A 12663-nucleotide genomic window follows, 5' to 3' on the forward strand; every position below is an offset into this window, starting at 1 on the left:
TCCCCTTCCTACCTTCCCTACTTCTCCTTTTCGCCCCCCTGCACCCCTCCTACCCAGGGGAGATAGAGGCAGAGGCTGAGCCCACGGGCCAGCTGCCTGGGGACTGAGGTCTGAAGCTTCCGTCGCGTGACATCAGCCCGGGTGGGCTCCCCTCCCCTCTTCGCTTTCCGCTCATCCCCCTCTCTCCCTCCCTTCCTCCCTCTTCCCTCTCTTTCCAGCCCTGAAACCTGATGCACGATTAACAGAGTGGCTTCTCAACCCTTATGGCTGGGAAGCGCAGGGCTACAGCAACTTGCAGAGCTTTCTCTAAAGTGTCTGAGGAAAGAGGAGAGGAGGGGAGTACAGGACCGTGGGGTCCGGTGGGCAGCGGGGTGGGAAGCGGGAACCCAACGGAACCAGCCAGGGGCCGGCTTGGGACACGACTTGGGGGCGGATTGGGGGGAGGGCTTGCCCTGAAGGGACACGAAGAGAAAAGACGTCCCAGCAGGACCGCAGCCATGCCATTGTCCCTCCGGCAGGTGCTCCTCTCCCTGCTGTTCCTGATTTTCTTGGGGCCAAGCGAAGGTAAGGGAACTCGTGGGAAAGTTCTGTGGGCTGGCGCAGAGTCGGCTTCTGGAGGGATACCCACTAGGAGATGCTCCCGCGCTCGCTCCGCTGCTCTCTTGGCTGTAAGGCTGTCGCGGGAGCAGGGACTTGGATAAGTCCTCTAGACTAAAAAGACTGGTCCTTCGCAAGGTGAAGTGGAGAAGGGGGTGTGGGGTAGAGAAAGGAAAAAAGAGAGCCAGAGGAGAAAGATGGGAGGTTCATGGCTGTGTCCAGGGAAGGAAGGACGGGGAAGAGGGACTATCACAACACCACTCAATCTCGATGGGTGGCTAATAAGTGTAACTTGGGGATTTCCATTCTTAAAACTAGAAAGTTTGAAAAGTTGAAGCTAAGGAGAGGGTGCTTTTTTAAAAAGTTGGTTAATTAATTAATTACTTTTTTTGTTCACCAATTACATGTAATTACAAAATCCCATGTAAGTTTTTGGAACTTATATGATCCAGATTGTCTCCCTCCCTTCTTCCCAATGAGAAGGAGGTGTTTAAATCAGACTAACGTCTTTGCCTTTCCCCTTTTTAAACTATGGTTCACCCCACATGCCTCCCATCCCACCCCATCCTTCCACTCAGTCCTGAGATTTGGCTAATTATGTGCCAGCTGAATAGCTGACACTTGTCAAAAGGTTATGAATATTATTTTCTTCCCATCTGTAAATCATTTGCAGAAGCACTGGGTGAGGGTGGGGATGAGATGTGGTAAGTGATGATTGCAGTTATTAATATGGCTATTTGTTTTGCCTTGTAAACTGAAAAGTATTCTGTAAATAAGTTATTATTTTATTATTATTTGATCAGAAAACAGCTCTCTCTCTGATAGGTTTGCTTAGAGAGACTGGGTGGGCTCTGCCTAGTTTTATCTAAGAAGATGGAGGACTTTATTTCAATTCTCTTTTCTCTTTCCCCTCCTTCTGAGAAGGCTGAAAATCCAACAGGGGCAGAGGGAGGCATAGAATGACCTCTGGGGGTCCAATTCTCCCTCTCCCCACTTGCAGCAGGTTTCACAAGTTGCTTTGTAAAGCATAGTATATCGGAGAGCACTTTCTAATCATAGTAAGAGGGAAAGTTCAATTTGGTAAAACTTAATATATCACAGAGGGGTGCCCCTGTGCAGTACTGGGCCATGGTGTATTATTTCTTCTAGAATTCTTACAAACTGTTGATATCCCATGTTTTTATGCCAGCTATAACTCCCAAGAGCCCCTCCCCAGCCATTCTTTATAATAAGAAAAATTTTTTAAAACAACAACAAAAAGTTCAGCAAAACGAACCAACACATCATTATATGTAGGTGTTCCACACCCATGGTCCTCCACCTCTCTAAAGAAGTAGGAAGGTGCGTTCTCATCTCCTTGTTGGAGCAACACTTGGTTATTACAATTTCCCAGCATTCAGCTTCAATTGTTTTGTTATTTCTATTTACATTGTTGTAGTCATTGTATATATTATCTTCCTAATTTTGTTTATGTTTTATTTTGCAACAGTTCACATGTCATTCCATATTTCTCTGTATTCATCATTTCGAATAGTGCGGTAATATTACATTATATTCATTACATTGTCATAAGTTACTTAGCTATTCCTCAATCAGTGGCCATTCTACATTATTTCTAATTTTTTGCTATTACCAAGAGTACTGCTATAAGTGCTTCAGGGATCTCTCTCTTTTTTTTTTAAACAACAACAAACCATTGATTTCCTTAAAGTATATGCCTAACAGTATGAAGGGCATTATTATAATTTTATAATATTTATAATATTTCATAGCATTATTTGGAATTGATTTCCAGAATGATTAGACAAACTAATAATTGCAGCAATAATTTATTAGTGTGCCTGTCCCTACGACACTTCCAATATTGACTGTTCTCATCCTTTGCCATCTTTCCAGGTTTTTTGGGTATGAGGTGAAACCTGAGAGTTGTTTTGATTTGCTATATACTATACTTTTGCTACAAATGAAAAGACCCAAGGAGACTACTATGGGTAGGGATGGAGAGGAGTTAGGGAAAACTTCCCAGGAGATGAGACTTTAACTTGCATTTCTCATATTAGTAGTGACTTTGGAGAATTATTTCAAATGACAGTTCAACCATGATCCACTATTGTGAAGTATTACATATAACATTTGGGGTTTTTTGTACCCCATATAAGAGAAAGAAGTTTTTTTATAACACTCCACCAAACCCTGGACACTGGTGGCAATTGTTAGAGGGAAAGATCCAGGATATCAAAACACTGCATAAAGCCTTTCATTCATCCTTGTTAAGAGTCCCACAGCAAGACTATTACCCAGAGGAGAACTTGAGCCAAAGAGAGAAAATTGGGTGACATAGGGAATTCTGGACAAATTAGACTAAGACACAACAATTTGGTTTTGCAATCCATTCCTATCACTCTTTAGGCCTCCATGTTCTTGGTCCTGGGAAGACTGAAAGACAAACTGAGTCTTCGGTTGGCATACTCTGTTAGAGGTAACTTGAGGAGACAGATGGGACATCAGAGTCATGCATAGGGGCTGGGCATTAGGGAATATTCAATTAAAGTTTTTCTTTAGGCAATTCCTTGGCAGACCTTTGCACTTTTATAGTTTTAGTCAGTCAGTTGATAAGTATTTACTAAATGTTTACTATGTGCCAGGCACTGAACTAAAAGCTTACAAAGAAAGGCTAACGATAATACCTGCCCTCAAAGAACTTACAATCCAAGAAGAGAAATCTTCATAGAAATGCTTCCTACCCGATTCTCCCATGGATCTGGCCGGGGTTCAGGAAATGTACTACAGAGTTGCCTTAGATCCTGAAATTTGCCTTCCACGTAGGTGGCTTCATGAAACAGATAACCTCTGGTATCTCTCCCACCCCAGCCTTCCCTGTCAGTACTTACTACCTCCACTGAAAGATAGCTAATACCTTCATGCAGTTGCACAGGTTTTAGAGCCCACCTATGTAGAGCTATTTCCAATTTACCCATCTCATTCAAAGTCCTGTGATAGAAAACTGTTTATTCCTGATCCATTCTCCTTTCAAAATTTATCTGACTTGTATTATCATTCCCTTACTGTTCTGATATCAAATTGATTTGTCCTTCCTAAGCAATGTATTTATTTGCATTTTAACCAGAACCTTCTGGAAATAAGATATTTTGTTTCAAAGGAATAATTCTAATAAATAGGATTTTATGGAAGGAAGCTTGGAATTCTGGAATCAGAAACCCTTAAAGTTGCAGTAAGTAGGATTGGTAGTGGGTTGAACCAAGTTAAAACAGTCCTCATTAGCTGGGAAGAGAGGATAGAAATCTAGTTATTTACTGTATCCTGAACATCTTTCTAGCCAAAAGGAAGCAAGGCCCTAAAGTACTCAACAACACCAAGCCAGCTCTGCTGCAGCTGTCTGACTACCTCCTGACCCATTACAAGAAGAGTGTCCGGCCTGTTCGGGACTGGAGGAAGCCAACCACAGTGTCCATTGATGTCATGATCTATGCCATCCTCAGCGTGGTAATCATCTAACTCTAGCTGGTCACCATAGTCCTGAGCACAGGGGCTCAACCTTCCAGATGAGGAGAGGACCATGAAGACCTGCCAGGGGCAATGAATGGGGCCAGGAGTAGGGGTGGGAAACAAAGTTAAGTCTCTGAAGCAGTGTTCATTCCAGGCAGTTGCATGGTGTTTAAGATGAGGCACGATCATGAACAATAGGTCAGTGGAGATAAAGAAGTTATAGTGCTACGCAGAGAAGGCAAGAGTATGATGGAGTTGGGGTACAGTGTTGTGCAATAGCAGACTGAAAAGCTATGGTATGTGTAAAGATTCAATCTTGTGTGTATTCTCTAGGGGAAGTGTCTGGGCAGTGGAAAGAGGCAGAAAAACAGCTTCCATAGTCCCTTCCCTACCCCACAAATGGCACACAGAAACCATCTCTCTTCAGTTCCTCTAGTGAAGGGCAGACCCAGACAGAATGTAGTCAATAAGGAGTAGAATACCCACTCTTCTGGGACACTTGACCTTCTGTGTTTTCTTAGCAGTTGGACACTCTAACCTCGGATCTTCCTGGTGGAATGTAGTTCTTTCTTTAGAGTTTGTATGTACATGGAGGGAATATCCATAGACTAGTGGCTTCTTGGTCCCACCTGGGATAGGGGGGTACTGTCCGTTAATCTCTGCTTATCTTTTGTCTCCTCTTTATCTCACAGGATGAAAAGAATCAAGTGTTGACCACCTACATCTGGTACAGGCAGGTGAGCAGATCAGCCCCTTACCCTCGCTCCTTGAAGATGGGAGCTCTGGCTTTTAGTGATGTTCCTTGTCTCCACCTTACTCAAATATCCTACCACCTCCATGTTTAGGAATACAGCAATATAAAGTGCATTAAGCCAGATGTTTATTGTCCACATAGTCCTTGAATTGGTGACTGTTTCTGAGTTCAATTATTCCCTACACATAACTAAATTGGGCATATGAATATCCCTGATCTTGGATTGGCAGATTTAGTTTCTGCTTAGGGGTTAAGGACCCACACCTTCTGGCCAAAGGTGGGATTATTGTTAAATGAAGGACAAAATGAGAACCAAATGGCTGAAAAGAATGAGAGCAATGGACCTAAGGCAAGGAGTGAGTTCTCAGTTTATGATATACTCCTGAGCCCCTCTTAGGCATTGTGCAAAGAGGCAACATGATTCAGTGAAAAGGGCAACATTGGACTTGGGAGTCCAAAGATCAAATATTAGCTCTGCTCCTTAATAGTTGTGTGTCCTTGGGTATATGAACATTTTCCTCATCTGAGAAAAATCAGAGGCCTAGACCAAGTGATCTCTAAGGTTCATTATAATTCTAAATCCAATTATTTACAAGGTTAGTTAGAAGAGACATCAGAGACCATCTAATTTGATTGAGATTCTCCAATCTGACATGACTAATTCTGTGATGTATATAATTGCTTAATTTTCCAATTTCTTCCCAATCTTCTCTCTAGTGTTTATATGTGGATTGGAATGTGGAGTTACATTCTTGGTTCTGATCATTGAATAATCTTTTTGCATGTCTTTTAGGGTATTAGAAGTGGCACCTTTCAACTCATTCTTCTCCCCCATTTCCCATCAGATACTCTGTACTCAGTTTTGGCCTAGGGACCTTCTCGGCTCTGGGAAAAAACCACACACACATTATTTTATTTATAAGAAAGATTAGAATACTACCAGTTAAAGCTAGGTTATGGAAGGAGTTGAAGGTGGGGTAGAAAACAGCCAGCAGTAGTTCATTTTTTTTAGTAATTTGCATGAAAACCAGTGTTTCTTATCCCATCCTTGTATAGCTAATTCCAAGGAGGAGCACTCCATACCCTTGTTGCTAAGTCATTCTTCCAGGTCAATGGAAAGACATAAGGAAGGACTGTGGTTAGCAGGTCCATTTTGTGGTAGCAGGGGCTACCGGTGATTGTCTCTCATAAGCTTTCTCCCCACTTTCCTCAGTACTGGATTGATGAGTTTCTCAAATGGAATCCTGAAGATTTTGACAACATCACCCAGCTGTCTATCCCCACTGACTACATCTGGGTCCCAGACATCCTTATCAATGAATTGTAAGTCTTGGCTCTAAAGGCTTGTGTTTGGGGGCTAGGTACTGAACAGGACACTAGTTTCTACTGACTTTGGCTCTAAGAACTATGACAATTTGTCATTCTATTCTAGCCCTTAGTCAACTTTATTTATAGAATTAATATTGATCTTCTATAGTGTCACTTACTCTTTGTAGTAATTATTTCATCTTTCAAATAATTCTTTTGCCCCCATCCCAAACATACCAGATATTCTTTGCCCAATTTAGGCTAGGGACTTTTTTTGGCAGTGAGAAATATTATTTCTCCTTTAGATGTAAAAGTGAAGTGTTTTCTCTCCTAAAAATATCAGTATTTTAAGGAATAGGAGTTGGGGAGAGTTTTAACCCAATGAAGTGATTTTCTAAAAGTAGAAATTTCAGATACCTGGGTGGGTCAAAAAGATTGAACCAAGTGTTCTTGTGCCTCTCAAATCATTCCAGTACTTTCTTTAGGTAAGACAAGCACAGCAAGCCACCTGCACAGCCCCAAACTGAGTTCTCAACATGGTCATCTTAATTCAGGTTGCCTTAGGAGTGGCAGTCTAGGGGGCAGCTGGGTAGCTCAGTGGATTGAGAACCAGGCCTAGAGACAGGAGGTCCTAGGTTCAAATCTGGCCTCAGACACTTCCCAGCTGTGTGACCCTGGGCAAGTCACTTGACCCCCATTGCCTACCCTTGCCACTCTTCTGCCTTGGAGCCAATACACAGTATTGACTTCAAGACGGAAGGCAAGGGTTTAAAAAAAAAAGGAGTGGCAGTCTAGACTTCTAGAAAAGACAGGTCTGAGAGAGATGCAAAACACAAAATAATGTTTTGTTTTATTTTGTTTTGTTTTTTTAATTGGAAGGCACTCCTCCAAGAGAGAAAAAAAGGAAGGCAATTAATTACTCCATATCATCTTGCTCCTTCCCCCTACCTCAGAGGAGATCAGGCTATAATGTCTATGAACATTTTTTTCTAGCTTTTCTCTCTGGATATCTAGTAGTATAGGGATAGATGTGGAAAGTTAAGAAGCCCAAACTTCTCAGCCTTCCTCTTTATTCCCAAGATAAAAATGGGAAATCTAGAATAATACTGATCTTTTCCTGGTGGTAAGAGGTGAGCATATTCAAAATGATCAGGACTATAGATTTCTTAGTGATTTTTTTTGACCACTGATTTCTCTAGCTCTCTTCCAGGGATAATTTTTCCCTGGAAAAAGCAGGGAAAATGGAACCTGGGAACTCTGGGCAGAGCTGGAGATAGGATTAGATGTGGATGACCTTGTATATTCACATACACTGCTCTCTGGCCATAAAACTGGTGACAGTAGATACTGGGCTCTGAATCCCTATAGGGTTAAGATGGAAGCTACTGGGGATGATAAGCTGAGGAGTCACCTTAAAGGACATTATGTCCTATGGATCTGGAAGGTGTTAGGAGGAAATTAGAAAATTATATATTTAATGTAGGATAACATTCAGGCGGTCTCTAAAGAGCTGAGAGTTCAAACCATGGAATGAAGGGGAGAAAACTGTTTTCCTTGAGGACTCTGGTCAAGACTGAGACAGGGAGAGGACTGCTTTTACCTATCCCTGTGGAGACCCCAAGGAGTGTGGATTTATCACAGAGAAGGGAGACCTGTCAGTGAAAGATCAAGTGAGCAAGAAGATCTAACTGGGGTGGTGGACATCCCAGTCTGAGACAAGCTCCTTGATTTAACTTTCCTGGATTTACTTTCCTGTGAAATCCACACTCCTTGGGCTTTCCACAGGGACAGATAAAAGCAGCCCTCTCCCTGTCTCAGTCTTGACCAGAGTCCTGAAGGAAAACAGTTTTCTTCCCTTCATTCCATGGTTGGAAATCTCAGCTCTTTAGAGACAGCCCGAGTGTTATCCTCCATTAAATATATAATTTTCTAATTTCCTCCTAACAAAGGTCACTTTAGACAATGATGCATTCTGCCTGCCCAGGTTGACATATAACAAACAAGGGTAGAATATTCGAGGACTGTCTTTAATTTCTCTGGAAACAACAACGATAACACCAAGAGCTTAGGCAAGAGGGAGGGAACTAAGCCAGTAAAGGTTTCTCCAACTATCCTACCACTTTCTAGATTTCTTTAGATTATCTCTGAAAGTCAATCGAGTAGGTATTCCAGGTTGTCTTGGAGGCATTCTCTCCTCTTTGAACACTAACTCCTCTCCTCTGGTCAGTGTGGATGTAGGAAAATCTCCAAACATCCCATATGTATACGTCCGGCACAAGGGAGAGGTCCAGAACTACAAGCCCATCCAGGTGGTGACTGCATGTAGCCTGGATATCTACAACTTTCCCTTCGACGTGCAAAACTGCTCATTGACCTTCACCAGTTGGCTTCACACTAGTGAGTATGGACGATTGAGACTGGGAAGAGGCAAGGGCCAAGGTGGCCTGGTCAAATGGATATCACAGAGAGAAGATTCCTTTTCAACATACCCCAAATAACACAATTCCCCATTCATTATAGACTGTACATCTTTCAGATATCAAATCCAGCCTTGCAGAAAGGTATGACCATATGCTTGAAACAGTAATGCTATGTATCTTTCTAGCAGTGAAGAATGTTGACTTTTCTTATTTTTCTTTCTGTAAAGTACTGAAAGAGAACATAGGTAGGTTGGGGAAAATCACTAATATAGACTTTCATGGATTGCTACCTGATACCTGCTGACTATAAGGTTAGTTTCTCCCTTAGATTAAACATATATAGCATATTTTGCCCAAAGTCAGTCAGTCAACTAACATTTACTCCTACTATATGATAGGTGCTGTGCTAAGTTCAGGGGAAATGAGAAAAGGCAAAAAAATGATTCCTGCCTTCAAGGCATTCATGTTCTGATGAAGGAAGTAACACACAAACAATGAAATAAACAAGTTATAAACATATATATTGGAGATATTCAGTCGAGGTAAGGTATTAGCATTAAAGGGGTTCTGGAAGAGCTTCTTCCAAAATAAAGTACTTCACTTGAGATTCAAAGGAAGCCAGGGAATCTAGGAAGCAGAGATGAGGAAGGTAAGTCTTAGGCATGGGGGAAAGCCAATATGGAGTTTCATGTTTAGCTAAAGAGTACTTTTCCTTTTCTTACTCTTATTGGGGAGGGAACCTAGATTTTTCTCCCTGAATAAGAAGTCAAGATAATGAAACTTTACTCAGCACTTAAAAATAGTAGGAAAACACATAGAAGGCACTTAATAATTTTTTAAAACCTTTTTTCTGTTTTAGAATAGATACTAAGTATCTGTTCCAAGGCAGAAGAATGGTAAAGGCTAGGGTAGTTGGGTTTAAGTGATTTACACACAGTCCCCCAGCTAGGATGCATCTGAGGCCAAATTTGAACCCAGACCCTCCAGTCTTCAGGCCTGGCTCTTCATCTACTAAGCCAACTATTGAATGTGATTAGCTACAATGAAAAGCATCATGGATTATGTCATAAGAAAAGTTGGGAGGTGGAATAAAAGACAAAACCTCCTCACCATCATCCTGCTTAGTCTTGTTAACTCCCTTTCTCCCTCTTTTTCTTATTTCTACTTTGTAGTCCGGGACATCAACATTACCCTGTGGCGGTTACCAGAAAAGGTGAAGCTTGATAAGACTGTCTTCATGAACCAGGGAGAGTGGGAGCTTCTGTACGTGCTGACCCAGTTCCACGAGTTTAGTGTCGAAGGCAGCGACAGCTATGCAGAGATGAAGTTCTATGTGAGCAGGGCAAAGGCTGAGTGGGGAAAACCCTGGCACAACAGACCCCAGGGCACTCCCAGGGGGAAGAGACTTTTCTTCACAATTTCAGTACTTTAGGAAGATACAAGGGTGTGTGTGTGGGGGGGAGTTAGTTTAAATTTCAAGCAAAGTGTGACCACTCCCAAAAAGCTCCAGGAAGTTCCCTAGACAGCCAGGAAAAGTTCAAAGAAATGGGCAGGAATGGCCCAGGAGATGAGGCAGATTGAAAAAATGATATGAATAACTTTTTTTTGCCTAATAGGCTTCCAAAAAGATTTAAAAATCCTTTCTAATTGATTCTCTGCTTTTCTCCCAAATCCTAATAAAATCTTGCAAATAGCAACTGACCTATACTCAGTCACTAGAATATGTAATCTGCCCATTTTTTAACCTGTGAAATTTGTTAGGTAGACAGGGACAAGAGGTAGGTTGTATTTATCAGCATGCAAGACTAGACTAATAGGAATCCAAGGCCTTGACAATCTTTGGCTTCCCTCAGACAATCTTCCCTGCTCCTAGGTGGTCATACGGCGGCGGCCCCTTTTCTACACTGTAAACCTGCTGTTGCCCAGCATTTTCCTCATGGTCATGGACATCGTAGGATTCTACCTGCCCCCAGACAGCGGTGAAAGGGTCTCCTTCAAGATCACTCTTCTCCTGGGCTACTCTGTCTTCCTTATTATTGTGTCTGACACACTTCCAGCCACAGCTATTGGCACCCCACTTATTGGTATGACCCATTCCCTATTACTGGTGGGAAAGGGGAGGAAAGAGAGGGTTCAGTCTGGGAGAGATGACTGCTCATGACCTCACATATTTCTTCTCCCCCTCCCCCAAACCTCCTGATGTTGCCTAGGTGTCTATTTTGTGGTGTGCATGGCCCTACTGGTGATCAGCCTGACTGAGACTATTTTCATTGTACGGCTGGTGCACAGGCAAGAACTCCAACCCCCGGTGCCTGCCTGGCTTCGGCACCTGGTATTAGAACGAGCCGCAGTTCTTCTCTGCCTTCAGGATCAGCCACATCATAGTCCCTCAGCCCTCCAAAGATCCACAGTCCTTTCTCATTCCACTGAGAATGACATATGCTCAGGTAAAAAAACAAACAAACTGGGAATTGTATAAAGCTCAGAATATCTCCCCTCAAGTCCTTCATTCTAATTTATATGAGAAAGGACATTTTTTTTAAACTGAATCAAGGCTAGTACAATGAAGAGGTAGAAAAATGGATAGAATTGTTTCTGGAGAATCCCAACATACCAAGGAGCCCATAGAAAGGCTTCAGGTTGGACTTTTTTGCCCACTGTGCCCTCAGAATAATAAGAGCAGACAGACTGAAGGCTGAAAGCATATATTTGGGTCCTCTGTCCTTTGTTGGAGACCTCCACATACCTGGGTTATAGAAAAAGATGTGGGGAACACCCCATAGGACCAAGCACAAAAGGACTCAAGCTCTCATATCTATCAGACCAGTTTATTGTCTAGATCAAAGGACTTTGCACAAATATCCATTAGAACTGGGCACTGTCATTGGTGACCAAGCCATAGCTTGGTCACTTCTGCCCAGATGATAAGAAGCTGTTGTTTCTAAAACCATCTTATCCACAAAAAGATCAAAGATCTTCCCCTTGAGTTTCAACATCTCTGAGAGATAAGGGGAACTCAAATGTTCTTACTTAAATGAAAAAATTGAGACTCAGAGAGGATACCTGCCTTGCCCAAGATCATCTAGTGAGTCATTGGTGTGACTGGGACAGAAACTCTGGTTTCCTGACTTCTAAGTCAGGGTGGGAAATCCATGTCCATGAAGCAAGATTTGGGCTAACTTGAATTCTCTGTCCTCATATAACTGCAAGTTAGTCCTGCTGCCTTCGTATCTAGTCTTTCTGTTCACCAGCTGACAAACTGCCTTCCTTTAGGCTCTTCAGTCCCAGGTGGTGAAGTCAAGTAAGCATTGGACTAGGAATCAGGAAATCTGGGTCCTAGTTATAGCTATACCTCTAATTAAGTTACCTATGCAAATTTGGACAACTCTAACCTTTTCGAGGTTATATTTCCTTATGGAATTAATAATGCCTGCCAGCCCACTTAATAGGATTATTGTGAGGGTCAAATGAAATGATATGCATGAAAGTACTTTGAAAAATACAAAGAACTGTACAAATGTGTGGATTTGATATATTATTGTACTTGCTCCAACCCCAATTCTCTCCCCCTCTTTCAGCCACCATAAATCATTGCAGCAGGTTGGGAGGGCTTCAGGACTTGGAGAAGACCACAGAAGAGAGGAACAACCCTTCTCCACCATCCCAGGAGAACTCCTTGGTAGTACATGGGTTACTTCAGGAATTGGCAACCATCAAGCATTTCCTGGAGAAGCAAGATGAGCGCCGGGATATTGCCCGGGACTGGCTAAGGGTGGGCTCTGTGCTGGATGTGCTACTGTTCAGAATCTACTTGCTGGCAGTGCTAGCTTATAGCATTACACTGGGGACTCTGTGGTCCATCTGGCAGTATGCATGAGTTGACCCAGACCTGGGAAGGAAAGTAGAGATGGGAATAGGAGGATTATAGACTCCAGGATATGTTAAACACATATACATTTTCATTCCTAGCTTCTTCCGTTATGCAACGTTGAATTTCTTTGGATGTCTTGGACAACAATGCAACATAAATTTGTTCATCACCCAGTAGGAAAGTGGACCTTGGCAGTTATCTAGCAA

General features: G+C 42.4%; 1 protein-coding gene across 1 annotated transcript; it reads left to right on the forward strand.

Moving 5' to 3' along the window:
• Nucleotides 1–497: 497 nt before the first annotated feature.
• Nucleotides 498–12463, forward strand: HTR3A (5-hydroxytryptamine receptor 3A). Its single transcript, XM_044666330.1, has 9 exons — nt 498–564; nt 3935–4101; nt 4797–4841; nt 6072–6181; nt 8394–8563; nt 9759–9919; nt 10460–10670; nt 10797–11033; nt 12165–12463. The coding sequence occupies exons 1-9, from the start codon at nt 498–500 to the stop codon at nt 12461–12463; spliced, it is 1467 nt and encodes a 488-aa protein (XP_044522265.1).
• Nucleotides 12464–12663: the final 200 nt, after the last annotated feature.

Source organism: Gracilinanus agilis, chromosome 3 (genome assembly GCF_016433145.1).
Source record: "Gracilinanus agilis isolate LMUSP501 chromosome 3, AgileGrace, whole genome shotgun sequence".
Classification (NCBI taxonomy): Eukaryota; Metazoa; Chordata; class Mammalia; order Didelphimorphia; family Didelphidae; genus Gracilinanus; species Gracilinanus agilis.